Here is a 16,490-nt window from a genome sequence, read left to right as displayed (position 1 = left end):
CAAGCTTGTTGCAGAGCAAATAGAAGGAAATTGAAATTGACCAGGTACGGATGGCTCACACCCCTAATCCCACTGCTTTGGGAGGCCCGTGCATGAAGATGGCTTGAGGTCAGGAGTTATAGGCCAGCCTGGGTAACATAGCAAAACCCCATCTCTACAGAAAATAAAAATAAAAAATTGGGTGGGCATGGTGGCAGATACCTATAGTACCAGCTACTTGGGAGGCTAAGGCAGGAGGATGCTTTGAATCTAGGTGTTCAAGGCTGTGGTGAGCTTTGACTGTGCCATTGTACTCCAACTTGGATAACAGAGCCAGATGCTGCTGTCTCTAAGTAAATTAAGTAATTAAATCACCCATAATAACATCACCCAGAGATGAAAACTGCCATTTGGATAGGTTTCTTTAATTCTTTTTTCTGAATATATGTACATGTTTACATGGTTAGTACCATCTTTCACATACAGTTTTATGCTCTGTTTTTAATTTAATATTATATTAAAAACAATTTTATCAAATTGTTAAAATGTCTTTATAAGAATGACCATCAGTATATTCCATATTCCTCATGTTAGATATCTAAGTTGATTCCATTTTTTGTTATTATGCATAATATTGCAAGAAATACTTTCGTAGAAATGTTAGTCCACATTTTTGATATTTTTCTAAAAGCATTGGTTTCTTAAAGGGAATTCCTGGTGCAAAGAGCAAGGATATTTTTAAGCCTCTTGATTACAAGAGGTAAGATTTTAATCATTCTCTTTTCAATTGACTGGTCACCATGAGGGCCAGCATTTGTACTCGTAAGCCCCTTTTGATATTTGTTATTTTCAAATGTTTATGATGTGATGAAAAAAAACAAAGCTTTTTTTTTTTTTTTTTTTTTTTTTTTTTTTTTTTTTTTTGAGACACAGTTTCACTCTGCCACCCAGGCTGGAGTGCAGTGGCAGGATGTCAGCTCACTGCAACCTTCACCTCCCAGGTTCAAGTGATTCTCATGCCTCAACCTTCCGAGTAGCTGGGGTTACAGGTGTGCATCACCACGCCTGGCTAGTTTTTGTATTTTTAGTAGAGACAGGGTTTCACCATGTTGGCCAGGCTGGTCTCGAACTCCTGACTTCAAGCGATCAGCCCACCTCGGTCTCCCAAGGTGCTGGGATTACATGTGAGCCACCGCGCCTGGCCAACAAAAACAAGGCTTTTGATTCAGGGGGCTATGAGTTCAAATCTTGGGTTCCCCACCCACTCCTGTGGAAACTCACACCACTTGGGTTTGGTTTTTTTAATACTGAATTTTTTTTATTTGACAAATGGGCCTACTAATAACACCTTTCACATAGGATTATTAGGAATATGAAATGAGATATTTGCATAAAGGGCTTGCATGTAACTTCAGCTCCAGCAGCATTATTTCCTTACCACACAGTGGGGCAGCTGTTCACCCAGAAGAGGGGCTGCAGTCCTTTTATCCTGCATGTGGGAGCAAGTAAATTCCTCATAGATCCTTGTGCCCAGAAAGGGAAGACCAGAAAGGGAGAGGAAGGCAATTGGGAGGGAGAAAGGAAGACGGACAGATACTGAAGGGACATGAGACACGAGGATGGTGGTTGGTGACTGAGAATGCCTGCTGCAGCTAGGGCCCCTTCATCTGCTCCAGAGTAGTGAGCCCCAGGCCAGGATGGGGATACATATTTGGCCTTCTTTTTTGCATCTTTGGATGTGAAACTTGGTTGGTCCATGTTCAAAATAAGGGCAATTTCTACTTTAGCCCAACTTGGGGGGAAAAGAGAGAGGTAGTAATTGTGAACATCTTAGCACAGATAGTAATAATGTTATTGTCATCATTTCAAGAAGCAAAGTGATGTGTGCAGTGCCACTGAAGAAATAAGCAGAAGGGGAACCCCTGCATTGATGTGCCAGGATAGCAGATTTTTTGTTGCCAGATGAACCATACAGGAAAGTATTGGCAAAGGAGATAGTGAGCCTCTCTCAGGCATGATCAGAGAAGGCTGAAGGAAGTAGGTTGGATTCAAGTTAGGCCCTGGTGGGCACATAAGATTTAGGTGGACCGGAAGGAGAAACGAGCATTTGCAGTGCTGGAGAACCAGTGTGAGCAGGGACACAGGGGCAAAACAAGCCCCTGACCGCTCCCTCTTCAAGCCTCCCTTTGGGCCTCTTCTACAGAGAGCCCTTCCTGTTCTTACTACTCTCCAGTGATTCCCCTGCTTTGGGCTGTACCCGATGATGAAGGTTATCACCATCATTAATATTATTGCAGCAGCTAACATTTATTGACGACTTACTACATGCCACTCAACTTAAATTCGACTCATTGAATCTTCTCAATAACCCTGGGAAGTGGGCGTACTATTACTACTCCCATCTTACAGATGAGGAAACTAAAACACAAAGAGGCTATGTTACTTATCCCAATGGGAGAACTGCAATTCGGTGCCAAGCAGGTTGGCTCCAGAGGTTGCCCTTTTACTCCCTATATCACATTACATCTGAAGATGGAAATGCCTAACATCTCACATAAAGTTATAGCATCCACCGTTCCCATCCGTGTGTCTGAATACACCATCATCTTCTCTGTAAGGGGCCGGTGGGGGAAAGCTAAATCCACCTCCAGCACCCCCTGCGAGATCACCCACCACAGAGCTTTCAAGCAAGAGCCAGCAGGTCACAGCCTGGACCCCGACGCAGCAGCCTGGAGGTCAGCTGCGAAATGGAAGCCTGCACATCATCGGTAAGTGGGGTGCACCCTCTGCCGGTTTGGCTGCCGTTAGGAATGTGATTCTCCCAACCTCTGGAGAGAGAGTTTGCTGGCCACAGTGCTGCCATCTCAGGGTGCATGCTTCTTTCATGAACATGGGCTCCCTCCAGCACCAGCCAGCCCACAGGTTCTGTTAAATAGGGTCCCTTTCAAGGCTTTCTGCATAGTTTTAAGGCCCACTCTCTAGCCTTCTAATTCAGATTAGAGAAAGGGAAGAGAAGCAACATTTAAACTGTGTGTGTGTGTGTGTGTGCATGTGCGTGTGTGTGTGTCTGTGTGTCTGTGGAGAAATCAATGCATAAGCCTGAAAGAGTAGAATGATATGGATAAAGAGAAAGAATACATAGAAGGCCCACCAGGCAGAGGGACATTTCGAGTACAAGTATGGAGGTAGGAAGGAAAGTCACCTGGGGTCAGATGTGATCACAGCCATGGAATCTTCGGATCCCTTCTGTGTGCTGGGCTAGTGTCCGACAGAGGCCCAGATCACAATGCAGGGGCTCAGCCCATGAAAGGGTCACAGGAGTCCTCCCCTCCTGCCAACAGATCTCAGAGCAGAAGCTGCTTCGTGGAGCTCAGGTCCCACCCTAGACACAGGCCATGCTCCTCCATTCCCCAGTCATTCTGTCCACTTCTCCCTCCCCTCGAAACCCTCCCAGGAGCTTCTCAGGTGACTGCTGGGGCTTTGCCAGTTCCTTGTTGGCACGAGGGTCCCCACCTCTGATTCTGGACCCTGGAGAGCTCCGTGCCACTTCCACCCCTTTAGCAGCCTCCTTAAGGTGTTATTGGTTGGAGTATGTTCGGGTGGGTGACAGGGAGTGACTGGATTTCCCTCTTCCTGCTTCCCTCCATCCCAACCAACCAGTAAAACTTGAGAGGTGAATGGATGTCTTAGGGAGAATGGCCCTGTCGTGAAAATCCTTGCACTGAGCAGGCAAACAGAAAATGGTGGGTGCAGTCAGAGTAATCTCTGTGCTCCTGGAAATGATCAACACTTAGGTCGTGACATTAACCTGAGTAACTCTTTCCATTTCACATGTGTGCAGATGACTTTGAGTCTAAATTCACGTTCCATTCTGTGGAAGACTTTCCCCCTCCGGATGAATATAAACCATGCCAGAAGATTTACCCCAGCAAGATCCCCAGAAGTAAGTACCACCTGGATAAGACTCCTGGCATTTCCCAACCCTTCAAAATTAGGCGCCTGCTGTGCATCAGTTGGTCACAGACTGTCTAAATGATGACATCATGATTTCACTGTAGTGCAAGGATGTAGTGCTGTGCATAGTTCTGGAACTTTCAGGACATTGATTTCTCCTGATATCTAAGTGTTCATTTAGAGATTTTTACAGAACACCAAGGGTAACTGTTTGGCATCAGATTTGGATGCCTAAACTTACCACTCATCCCTCTTCTCCCTGGAGCTTTTGATAAGGAAACTAACAAACTCAGACAACAGCAAAATAGGATATTTTGCATCAATCGCTGAGGAAGAACCTGAAAACCCCTAATACAGAACTCTGGCAAATCATGACATGGAGAATGTCCTTAGGTCAATGGTTCTCAACCTTGGCTATATATTAGAATGACCTAAGGAGCTTTTATAAATCCTGAAGGCCAGGCTACATCTAAACCACATAATCAGAATATCGAGGTGTCAGGATTTTTAAAAGCTGCCAGGTGATTCCAACGTACAGCCAAGGTTGAGAATAATAGCCCAGTAAGGGCCTACCTCCTCCTGATTGCATTGTGTGGTCAGACTTTAAGAGAGGACATTTAACCTAGCTTAACTGTTCAGCCTTAAGAGTAGAGAGATAAACCAGGCATGGTCGCTCATGTCTATAACCCCAGCACTTTGGGAGGCTGAGGCAGGAGGATCACACGAGGCCAGGAGTTTAAGACCAGCCTTGTAAACGTAGCAAGATTCTATTTCTACAAAATATTAGCCAGGTGTGGTAGTGCACACCTGTAGTCCCAGCTTCTTGGGAGCCTGAGGTGGGAGGATTGCTTGAGCCCAGGAGTTGGAGGCTGCAGTGAGCTGTGATCGTGCCACTACACTCCAGCGTTGGTGACAGAGTGAGACTTTGTATTCAAAAAAAAAAAAAAAGAGAGAGAGAGAGAAAATGAGGTGGAGGAGCCAATTCTTGTCTGGTACTGGGCCTATGAGATTGGGAAGGAGCCAGAGTCAACATTATGGAGTGAGTGTCAAATGCATTCCCACCCCACATCCTAAGTAAACCCCTATTCCAGACCTCTGTGGCCACAGATGGAAAATCAGTGTCCAGGGTTAGCCTGAGACCAGGAATCATGAGCCAGGCTCTTTGCCCATCTCCTAACTCAGCTTCCTGCAGAGCAGAGGGAATGCAGGCCTGCCCTGTGCTCAGATGGAGGGAACCCAGGGCCCTGTGCTCAGGTGGAGGGGGCGCAGGCCTGCCCTGTGCTCAGGTGGAGAGAACCCAGGGCCTTATGCTCAGATGGAGGGGGCACAGGTCTGCCCTGTGCTCAGGTCGGGGGAACACTGGCCTGCCCTGTGCTCGGGTGGGGGGAACACGGGCCTGCCCTGTGCTCAGGTGGAGGGAGAATGGGGGGAACATGGGCCTGCCCTGTGCTCAGGTGGAGGGGGCATGGGGGGAACACAGGCCTGCCCTGTGCTCAGGTGTGGGGAACACAGGCCTGCCCTGTGCTCACGTCGGGGGAACACAGGCCTGCCCTGTGCTTCGGTGTGGGGAACACAGTCCTGCCCTGTGCTCAGGTCGGGGGAACACAGGCCTGCCCTGTGCTCCGGTTGGGGGAACACAGTCCTGCCCTGTGCTCAGGTCGGGGGAACACGGGCCGGCCCTGTGCTCCAGTCGGAGAAAGTGGACCTGTCCTGCGCTCAGGTTGGGGGAACACAGGCCTGCCCTGCGCTCAGGTGTGGGGAACACGGGCCTGCCCTGCGCTCAGGTGTGGGGAACACGGGCCTGCCCTGCGCTCAGGTGTGGGGAACATGGGCCTGCCCTGTGCTCTGGTCAGGGGAAAGTGGGCCTTCCCTGTGCTCAGGTAGGGGGAACACGGGCCTGCCCTGCGCTCAGGTGGGGGGAACACGGGCCTGCCTTGTGCTCAGATGGATGTTCATCTCTAGGTCCACTGGGACATCTCTGCTGGCCTGTGTGACTGTGCATTTAGAGATATAACCTTGTGTGCCTTTTGTAATAATATGTAAATACCAACTGCTCTGAGTTGAGAGAGAAAGGGAGCAGTGTGAAGGAGGATGGAGGTAAATCCCACCCACTGAAGGTTAAATAGAACATGAAGAGCCAGCAATGGGGGAAGACAAGTGCTGTGTCCATCTCCCATCCCTGCTCAGTTCAGCATGCTCACATGAACCTCCTGTCATACAGCAGGCACCCTACAGGCACCAGAGGCTGCAGAGTGTAAGAAACAAGGTCTCCTCCACCACGCACCCACCACACACACTTCTGAGATAGATGAGAATTAGACTCCATAAGAGTGTCTTAATCAGTGATTGTTTAGAGTGCCAAGGGCACTTCATTGGGCATGGGGGTGCAGGTGGATGCTGGGGGCTTGAAAGTCAGAGAGAGAGGGTCACAGTTCCACGTGGGTGGGAAGGCATCCAGGCTGAGGACAGGACAGACCCAGGAGAGAGCGTGATTGTGCTTGGTGCATGTACAAACCATATGTCCCACGTGGTATGTCAGGGCCCAAGGTGCCTGGCTGGGTAAGACCATACAGGCTGCCGGAGGTGCAAGGTCGGGAGTGTTGTGTATATGTCCATATACAACACTGCTTTTCCCATCTTGTGAAATATGCACAGGAATCAGCTTGATAAAAACCTAAGTGTTCGTGTTCTTATTGGAGGACACACCTTAGGTTCCCCAGCAGCAGACCTCCTAATACTGCACCCAGAATTAGGCTCCTTTACTCCCTCAGGCAGCAGGACTCACACATGAGGAAACTGAGCCTGGCCCCCTGTGGTCACAGAGTGTGCCTCACGGGACTTTCCACATGGCAGGGAGAGCAGAGCCAAGGGACCCCCTTCATCAACAGGCAGCCAGATCTCAGAGTGGGCCAGAAGGAGCCAGGCTGCACGGGGCTGCCTGCACATGAACCTGCGGGGACAAGGAGATAAGCGTGCCTTCTAATAGTCTGTGTCCCGCCTAAGGCATTGGAGGGTGAACCTGTAAGCAGGGAAGACCTGTCAGTGAAAACACTAGACGACAATTCCAGGGCCGTCATGGACCCTGCGGCGGATGCTGTGGATGTTCGTGCCTGGCACTGTTCTAGGTGCTTTGCATACCTTATCATTTGTCCTTAATGCAGAGAGTTTCCAGACAGGGAAAAGGCCAAGTGACTTGTCTAAAGCCTCACAGCAGATTAAATACAGAGCCAGGAATTTTGAACCTACATCTGTCTGAACCAGGGCCAGTTCCATTTGGCCGTGGTGAACTCTGAAAACAGACATGATGAGATGCAGGTTGAGACAGTTAACCAGTGGCTTGATCAGAGGAGGTAGAGACCAGGGTCAGGGAACCTGTTAGCCAGCCATTATAAGAGCCTGTGCTGGGAGGCCGAGGCGGGAGGATCACCTGAGGTCAGGAGTTTGAGACCAGCCTGGTCAACATGGTGAAACCCTGTCTCTAAAAAAATACAAAGTTAGCCGGGTGTGGTGGCGCACACCTGTAATCCCAGCTACTCGGGAGGCTGAGGCAGGAGAATCGCTTGAACCTGAGAGGCAGAGGTTGTAGTGAGCCAAGATCGTGCCATTACACTCCAGCTTGGGCAACAAGAGCAAAATTCCATCTTAAAAAAAAAAAAGAGTTTGTGCGAGGGGAGGATGGATGGAGGAGGTCTTCAGAGTGATCAGGGTTTGGAGAACCAGGCCCAGATAGGATCAAGAAAGGTGGAGGAGCCAGGGTCCCAGGAGTGCCTGCCTTGGGCTGGATGGAGGATGTGACACCAAGAAGGAACTGGAGGTTTCAGGGGGAGGTGATGGGATTCCTATCATTCATGGTGAGGGGAGGTGGCTAGAGGGCTACAAGGGGGAAATGCCATGTGGCAGGTGGAGCGCAGGGTATACAGGTCTGGGACTGATGGGGTGGAGCAAGGGCAAGGACTTGATTTGCTGGCCATTAGTTTGGAGATGGAAATATAGAACAATGAAGGACATGGCCATGATATCAGCCGGGGTGCGTGAAGTAGGTCTAGTCTGTGTGACGGGAGGCTATAAGCTGCCAATGAACAGGGTCAACTCAGTCCCTCCCAGACATCCAGGTCCACGCAAGCATTTAATAAACGGGATTTGACCTTGGTGACCTAGACAGACAGCTGAGGGGGGAAGTAAGGAATTCCTTTTATTATACTGTCACCAAGTTGTAAATCAAGAATGTATACTGTTTTTCTTAATTTAATTCATTATACTTATTGGCAGTATTGAAATAACTGTGCCCTTGGAAAATGCACATGTACAGAATCCCAGCTACTGGCTCATTCAGGCTCCTTTCCTTCCCCTGAGGCAGGGTTTGCTGACTGGCCACGTTCATGCCATAAGCCCCACAGCTTTCCCTTACACCCACCTGGCCCTGAAGGCTTTTTAATTGTAACCTATACCCTAAACCAGAGGTCAGCAAACATTTGCTGTAAAGGACCAGAGAATACATATTTGAAGTAATGCAGGTCTCGATTGTAACTACTCAATTCTGCTCATTATTAAATCAATCAGCAGCCACAAACAATACATAAATGCATGGGCATGGCTGTGTTCCAATAAAACTTTATTTACAAAAACAGGTGTGGGCTGGATTTGGTCTGCTGGTCATGTTTTGCTCCTCTGCCCTAAACCATTCCAGAAAACAGATTCCTAAAAACCTCTTTCTGCTCTTCAGTCTTTCTCAGTAATGTGCTGTGGGGGCCCTCAACCTTCAGATTCAGTCAGTTCTAATCTACAGCTAGCTGCATTTTATGCCCATGGTGCTCACTGGCACCCTCAAGAAGAGAAGAAAAGCTACACCCCCTCACCGCACACAGCTTGCCAGGAGGGCGCAGTTAGCAGTCTGTGCACCAAAAATAATCTCCTGATGTTTACAAAGGAGCAGTTTTTTAAAAAGCCTATTAAATGAACTGACATTGCATAGACTTGAAAGGGCAAGTGCAATTTCAAAATTAAGATACTGTTTTAGATTGATGTGGCATCAGTGGACACGAAGTACTCCACCAGCCTCCCAGCGAAATTAAATATGCATGTTCCTGTCATCCCTGTGAGCCCGAATGCAGAACCTTGATAATTATATTAGTGTGAATCAGATCTGGCGTATGCCTGTCTGATTACATTTCTCCTTACCAGTTTTCTTCTTGCTCACTGTTGACCTGGCTCCCCAAGATGAGTACTTTGTGGTCTGGGACACAGTGTTGTTTCCATCAGATGAGTGTGTTCTCGCGCACTGTGGTAGCCTGGGTGCTCTCTGTCCCCGCCTGCTCATTTGCTGTCTCTCTGACACACACACGCGAGCACACACACGCAGACACACACGTGAGCACACACACGCAGACACACACGCGAGCACACACGCTTAGCTCTTCCACTAGCCATCACCACTGTCTCCACTCTGCAGGTGTTTGCTGTTTTCTTCCATTGATTGAATGGCTTTGTTTAGTTTTGTGTTTGTGTGTGTGTGTGTGTGTGTGTGTTTTCTTTTGTTTTGTTTCATTTTTTTGAGACAGTCTCACTCTGTCACCCAGGCTGGAGTGCAGTGGCGCAATCTTAGCTCACTGCAACCTCTGCCTCCTGGGCTCGAGTGATTCTCCTGCCTCAGTCTCCCAAGTAGCACATGCACTACCACACCCGGCTAATTTTTGTATTTTTAGTACAGACAGGGTTTCATCCTGTTGGCCAGGCTGGTCTTGAACTCCTGACCTCAAGTGATCCTCCTGCCTCGGCCTCCCAAAGTGTTGGGATTACAGGTGTAAGCCACCGCGCCCAGCCTAGTTTTGTTTTATTTTTCCTAATGTTTTTAAAATGCATTAGGTTCCTCAATAAGTGAAACATACAATTACCATTATGAGCCATCAGTTCCACTCCCAGGTATAGGCTACAAAGAATTTAAAACTAGTGTTCAAACAAGAACTTTTACACAAATATTCATAGCAGCACTATGCACAATAGCTAAAAGGTGGAAATAACTGATGAACACAGGAGCAAAATGTGGTGTGGCCATACAATATGATTCAACAAAAAATAGGATGGAAGCACTGATACATTGCTACAACATGGATGAACCTTGTGTGAGTTTGTTCTCACATTGTTATAAAGAAATACTTAAAACTGGGTAATTTATAAGAACAGAGGTTTAATTGGCTCACAGTTCTGCAGGCTGTACAGAAAGCACAATGCCAGCATTTGCTTCTTGGGAAGCCTCCAGGAGCTTCCAGTCATGGTGGAAGGCGAATGAGGAGCACTTGTGTCACATGACAGAGCGGAGCAAGAGGGAGAGTGTTTGGAGGGGATGCCACACACTTAACCAGACCTTGCAAGAATTCACTATCTCAAGGACAGCACCAAGCCGTAAGGGATCTGCCCCCATGACTCAGACACCTCACACCAGGCCCCACCTCTAAACTGGGGATTACAGTTCAACATGCGATTTGGTGGGGACACATATTCAAACTATATCAGACCTTGAAAATATTATGTAAGTGAAAGAATCCAGAAACGAAAGACCACACATTGTATAATTTCATTTAGAAGGAATGTCCCGAAGAGGCAAATCCACAGAGAGAGAAAATAGATTAGTGGTTTCCAGAGACAAGGGGAAGAAGGGAATGGTGAGTCAGTACTGATGGATGCAAGGCTTTCTTTTGGCAGCCAGGGCAACGTAGCAAGACTCTGTCTTTGTAAAAAAAATTTTTTTAAATTAGCCAGGCATGGTGGTGTGCTCCTATAGTCTCAGCTGCTGGGGAGGCTCAGGCAGGAATATCATTTGAGCCCAGGAGTTTGAGACTGCAGTGAGCTATGATTGTGTCACTGCACTCTAGCCTGCACAACAGTGAGATCCTCTCTCTGAAAAAAAAATTTAGGCTGAGTACAGTGGCTCATGCCTGTAATCCCAGCACTTTGGGAGGCCAAAGCAGGTGGATGGCTTGAGCTCAAGAGCTCAAGACCAGCCTGGGCAACATGGCGAAACCCCAACACTGTGAAAAAATACAAAAATTAGCCGAGTGTGGTGGTGCCTACCTGTAGTCCCAGCTACCTGGGAGGCTGAGATGGTAGGATTGCTTGAGCCTGGGAGGTGGAGGTTGCAGTGAGCCATAATGCCACTGCACTACAGCCTGGGTGCCAGAGCAAGACCCTGTCTCAAAAAAAAAGTTATATTTTCCTTTTGGGGTGATAGAAACATTTTGAAACTATATAGAAGTGATGGTTACACAACACTGTAAATGTACTAAATGTCACTAATGGTAAATTGTATGTTATGTGTATTTTACAACAATAAAAAGAAAATGAACAAAAACTGTCAGTAGGAATTTTGGGAAAAATGCAAATATCACAAATATTTGTTAACATAATGATGGTAGAAAGAATGACATCATCTTCCTATCAACAGATACTCACTGAGGCCCTTACCCTTTGGAGAGATTTAGATAAACAAGTACCTCACATGTGCATGAATAATTCACATTTCAAACATAATTGTGTTTATATCCCGAGTCCTGAACAACTCCCCATCCTCCTCTTCCCCCGGCCCCTGGCAGTACCCTTCTACTCTCTGTCTCTACTAATTTGACTGCTCTAGGGACCTCATATAAGTGGAATTATATAGTATTCGTCTTTTTAAGCCTGGTTTATTTTACTTAGCTTATGTCCTCAAAATTCATCTATGTTGTAGCATATGTCAAAATTTATTTCCTTTTTAAGGCTGAATAGTATTCCATTGTATGGATGTACCACATTTTGTTATCCATTAATCCCCTGATGGACACTTGGGCTGCTTCCACCTCTTAACTTTTGTGAATGCTCTGAATATGGAAGTACAAATATCTGTTCAAGTCCCTGCTTTCAATACCCAAAGTAGAATTGCTGGATCATATGGTAATTCTATTTTTAATTTTTTGAGGAAATGCTATACCATTTTCATATCTACTGGACCATTTTACACTTCTACCAACAGTGTGCAAGGGTTTCAATTTCTCTATATTCTCTCCAACAATTTTTATTTTCTGGTTTTTATTTTATTTTATCTTATCTTATTTTTATTGTATAGTGGCCATTCTAATGGGTATGAGGTGATATCGCTTTATGATTCAACTCCTATTTTAAAATAGAGTTACTTTACGCTTAACAGTAAAACTACTCACTGTTATTTCCATTAGCAATGGAACCTCTCCATTAGGCACTGCAGTAACTTCAACAGTATGGAATAGTTCATGTCATAAAAATTAAAGGATTAGATGTCCCAAGACAGAGAATCCAGAGGACAAAGCACACTGCCAGTAGGAGGGTATTTATTTCCATCTTTGCGGAAGGCAGCTGGGGAGTAAGAACCTCTGCCCTGATGAGCTTTCCTTGGCGAAACCTGGTTTTTACTGCTGACCATACCTCTTCAAAAGCTGTCTTCCAGCACCCCACTCTTTTACCACAGCTTCTGTCCTTCCAGGACAATCCTTTATTTCTTTGAACCCATGAATGTGCTGTAATGTCTACAGAGTATCTCCCTGGACCTACTCTGGTCCCTGAACCATTTTTCTGCTCTTCTCTTAGCCAATACTGTCTCCACTTCCCCGCCCCCTGTTCTCTCTGGAGCCAAGTCCTCCCAGGCTTTCTCCCCTCTGCACCATGGTAAGCACTCTTACCAAGGCCACCAGTGGATCTCCATGTTGCCAACTACAGTGTCAGAGGCTCTAGCCTCAGCCCGTCACTCCCTCTTTCTGAAACACTTCTTCATTTAGATTTTATGACAGCTGTCTCGTTTCTCCTTCCATTGCACACTGACTCCTTCTCAGTTTTTTGTTATACCACACACTTCAGAGTTGTCTTTGACTTCTCTCTTCTACTCCTGCATCCAACTTACCAGCGAACTCGGGTGTCTGTCCTTGAAATGCAGCCAGAATCTGATCACTCTCACCTCCTCTGCCACTCCCATTCTGCCCTAAGCCACTGTCATTCCTCACCCGGATTGTTGCTGGAACCTGCTAACAGGCTCCACTGCTTCACACTGTAGCCCACGTGATTTGTCTACAGCTCAAGTCCAGTCACTACCCTCTGCTCAGAATCCTCCAGGGAATCCCCATCTCGCCCCAAGTCAACTGAAAATTCCTATCATAGCTCATAAGACCTACGTGAACTGCCTCCCTCCCCTTTCACCACTCTCCTCCTACCTCATTGTGCTCTAACAACACCTGTCAGAACATTCCAAGCACATTTTTGCTCCTGGGCTCTGCATTTGCTGTTCCTTCTGATATCTGATTCTGAGTGATGATAACCACTTTTAATACATTGGTGTACATATTTCTGGTCTTTTCTCTCTTTATTTGATCAACTTCTGTTCTACCTAAATATACAAACTATTTTTTACAAAATTTAGATTTTATTTTATGTACTTTTTGGTATAGTTTCTCCAAATATCCACATGACTGTCTCCCTACTTTCTCTTGATCTTTGATCAAATGGTACCTGTCTTAGCTTAGGCTGCCATAACAAAATACTGTAGACTGGGTGGCACAAACAACAGAAATTTATTTTCTCATGGTTCTGGAGGCTGAGAAGTCCAAGATCAAGGTGCATGTCAATTTAGTTTCTGGGGAGGGCTCTCCTCCTGGCTTGCAGAGGGCTACCTTCTCACTGTGTGCACACTTGGTGCCACACAAGCTTCCTGGTGTCCTGTTTTATAAGGGCACTAATCCCATCATGATGGTCGCATCCTCATGACCTCACTTACACCTAATGACCTGCCAAAAGCCACACCTCCAAATACCATCACACTGGGGCTAGGGCTTCCACATATGAATTTTGGAGAAACACAATTCAATCCATGGCAGTAACTTATCAGAGAGGTCTCCCCTGACTACCCTGTATAAGATAGAAGCTCTTCCTGCCCTATCACTTTTTATTCTGTTTACACTGTTTTTTAATTGTCTTCAAAGCATTTATCACCTCCAGACATTATTTACCTGTTACTTGTCTGCCTCCACAGTACAGTGTAAGGCCCTGAATGGCAGTGACTGCAGCAGTTTTTATTCACTGGCTTATTTCCAGCTCTCAGAATAAAGTGAGGCACACAGACACTCCTTACGTATTTGTTGAATTAATAAATTAAAACGTTCACTTATATATGCATTGATGAACCATTTACATAATAAAGAATTTGGAAATGGCACACATCTCCAGTATTGGGGTTAAATAAATGCAGGCAGAGCCATACAATGGAACGCTATGTAACCATTAAAAAATGGTGCTATCAAATATTTAGTGACATGGGAAAATGTTTACCTTTTTACGTAAAAACAACTTGTTACGTAAAAACAATACCAAAAAATGTATACAAAAAAGTATATAAAATAAAATCTACATTTTGTTAAAAATAAATAAATTTGTGTATCTGTGTAGAAAGGGAGAAGATCAAATAGAAGAGAGAAGAGACTAGAAATATGCACACCAAAATATTTTATATATTTACTTATTCATTTATTTAGAGATTAGATCTCACTCTGTTGCCCTGGCTGGAGTACAATGGTGCAATCTTGTCTCAGTGCAGCTTCCGCTTCCCAGGTTCAAGCAATTCTCCTGCCTCAGCCTCTTGAGTAGCTGGGACTACAGGCATGCACCATCATGCCCAGCTAACTTATGTATTTTAGGGTTTCCCCACATTGGTCAGGCTGGTTTCCACCTCCTGGCCTCAAGTGATCTGCCTGCCTCAGCCTCCCAAAGTGCTGGGATTACAGGTGTGAGCCACTGCGCCCAGCCTGTACACCAAAATATTAAAAGTGGTTAGCACTCAATGGTGAAATGTCGGATGATTTCCATTTTCTTTACTAATTAGTTCAAGTTTTTATAATACATGTACGTTGCTCTTAACGATCTTGAAATCTAAGTTTTAAATTGCAAGTTGTCGGGAGAGAGAATATGATTAGCTCACCTCTGGCCCGAGCACCTGTGGACAGGAAGTGAGGTCTGCTGGTACGTAGGGTGACCTCTCTCAGAGACTGAGGGGGCTCGGTTCTCTACGAGGGAGGAGGTTGAGGAAGGAGTGATGGAGGCTCTCATACCAGCCAGAACGATGATAGCAACAGTGGGGGATGAGAGGAAAGGTCAGATACGCGGTCTCTAAGGTGTAAACCTAGAAGATACTAGAATGATCATTTCCAATCACACTTGTCATTTCCTTCACTTAGAGATCATGAGAAGCCTCCAATGTAAGAACAAGAAAGGCCCTTTGAGGTCAGCCAGCCTAACTCCTTCCTGTACAGCTAGAGAAGCCAAGGCAGAAGTAAAGGGGCCTGCCCCTGTTTACAGCTGGTGGCAAAGCTGGGGCTAGAGTCCAGGTTTTCTGCCCCGGGGTCCGGCGCTCCTTGCACCACGTTGCACTGCCTCTCCACTCTGATGCCAGGGCAGCCCATAGCTTAGTCAGACGGTGTTGGCCCAGAGCTGACAGTTAGGTCTGCTTCAAAGCTCCTTCCCTGGCTTGCAGGAATTGCAGCCCAGGGCTGGTGGTTATTCTGGGTGGTTATGAATGGGAGGGAAGAGGAACCATCTGTGGACACGAGACAGAAGCAGTGTCCACTGAGCCTGCTCTTAAGTGCAGCAGGTGCATGAGATTGAGGAGAGAAGTAAATGATATTTCTCCTGATGAGTTACAGTATCCCAAGTGTGAAAACCCCTGATCTGGTGAATCTGCAAAGCCCTTCTGTGGGAAGGGAGCCCATGTGAAGGAGTACTTCAGCAGAATGACTCTGCTTTTGAATTCTGAGATTCTGGTGGCATCTCATAAGGGAAAATCCCTTTAAGGGAATATTTGGATTAAAAGCACTCTGACAAACCCTGACTAAGTCCCAGTTACTCACTTCTAGCAGCAGTGATTTTTTTGTTTGTTTTTTTGTTTTTATTTTTTTATAAGATAGAGTTTGCCTTTCTGTTTTAGGGAGAAACTGATTCCCCTTTAATGCCTCTGATATTGTTTCTTGTCATATTTATGAAAACCAGTGGGAAGAGCCAGGTGCGATGGCTCATGCCTATAATCCGAACGCTTTGGGAGGCTGAGGTGGGCAGATCGCTTGAGCTCAGGAGTTCAAGACCATCCTGGCCAACATGGCAAAACCCCATGTTTCTATTTACATGTTTCTATTTTTCTATTTGAAACCCCATGTTTTACTACCAAAAATATAAAAAATTAGCCAGGTGTGGTGGTGTGCACCTGTAGTCCCAGCTGCTCAGGAGGCTGAGGTGACAGGGTTGCTTGAGCCTGGGAGGCAGAGGTTGCAGTAAGCTGAGATCATGCCACTGCACTCCAGAGCAAGACCCTGTCTCAAAAAAAAAAGAAAAGAAAAGAAAGAAAACCAGTGGGAATTGCTAACCTATGTTGAAGCCTATTTTATGCCTAGTGGTTCCCAAACAGGGGAAATTTTGCCTCCCAGGAGACATTTGGCAATGTCTGGAGTCATTTTTGGGTTGTTACAAGTGGCCATGAGCATGGGGCTAGGGTGTGCTACCGGTGTCTAGTGCGTAGAGAC

The 16,490-nt window shown here is 46.3% G+C and overlaps 1 protein-coding gene across 1 annotated transcript in view; it reads left to right on the top strand.

Moving 5' to 3' along the window:
- Window positions 1–16,490, top strand: part of WIPF3 (WAS/WASL interacting protein family member 3) — a 112,129-nt gene that overhangs the window by 80,601 nt on the left and 15,038 nt on the right. The window contains exons 6-7 of the mRNA XM_073009009.1: window positions 2,598–2,747; window positions 3,821–3,922. Of these exons, the coding sequence (XP_072865110.1) occupies window positions 2,598–2,747; window positions 3,821–3,922 (252 nt within the window). The remainder of the gene's footprint in view (window positions 1–2,597; window positions 2,748–3,820; window positions 3,923–16,490) is intronic.

This window comes from Chlorocebus sabaeus, chromosome 21 (assembly GCF_047675955.1).
Source record: "Chlorocebus sabaeus isolate Y175 chromosome 21, mChlSab1.0.hap1, whole genome shotgun sequence".
NCBI lineage: Eukaryota > Metazoa > Chordata > Mammalia > Primates > Cercopithecidae > Chlorocebus > Chlorocebus sabaeus.
The sequence above is the reverse complement of the archived record's forward strand: the minus strand, read 5'-3'. Positions and strand labels throughout refer to the sequence as shown.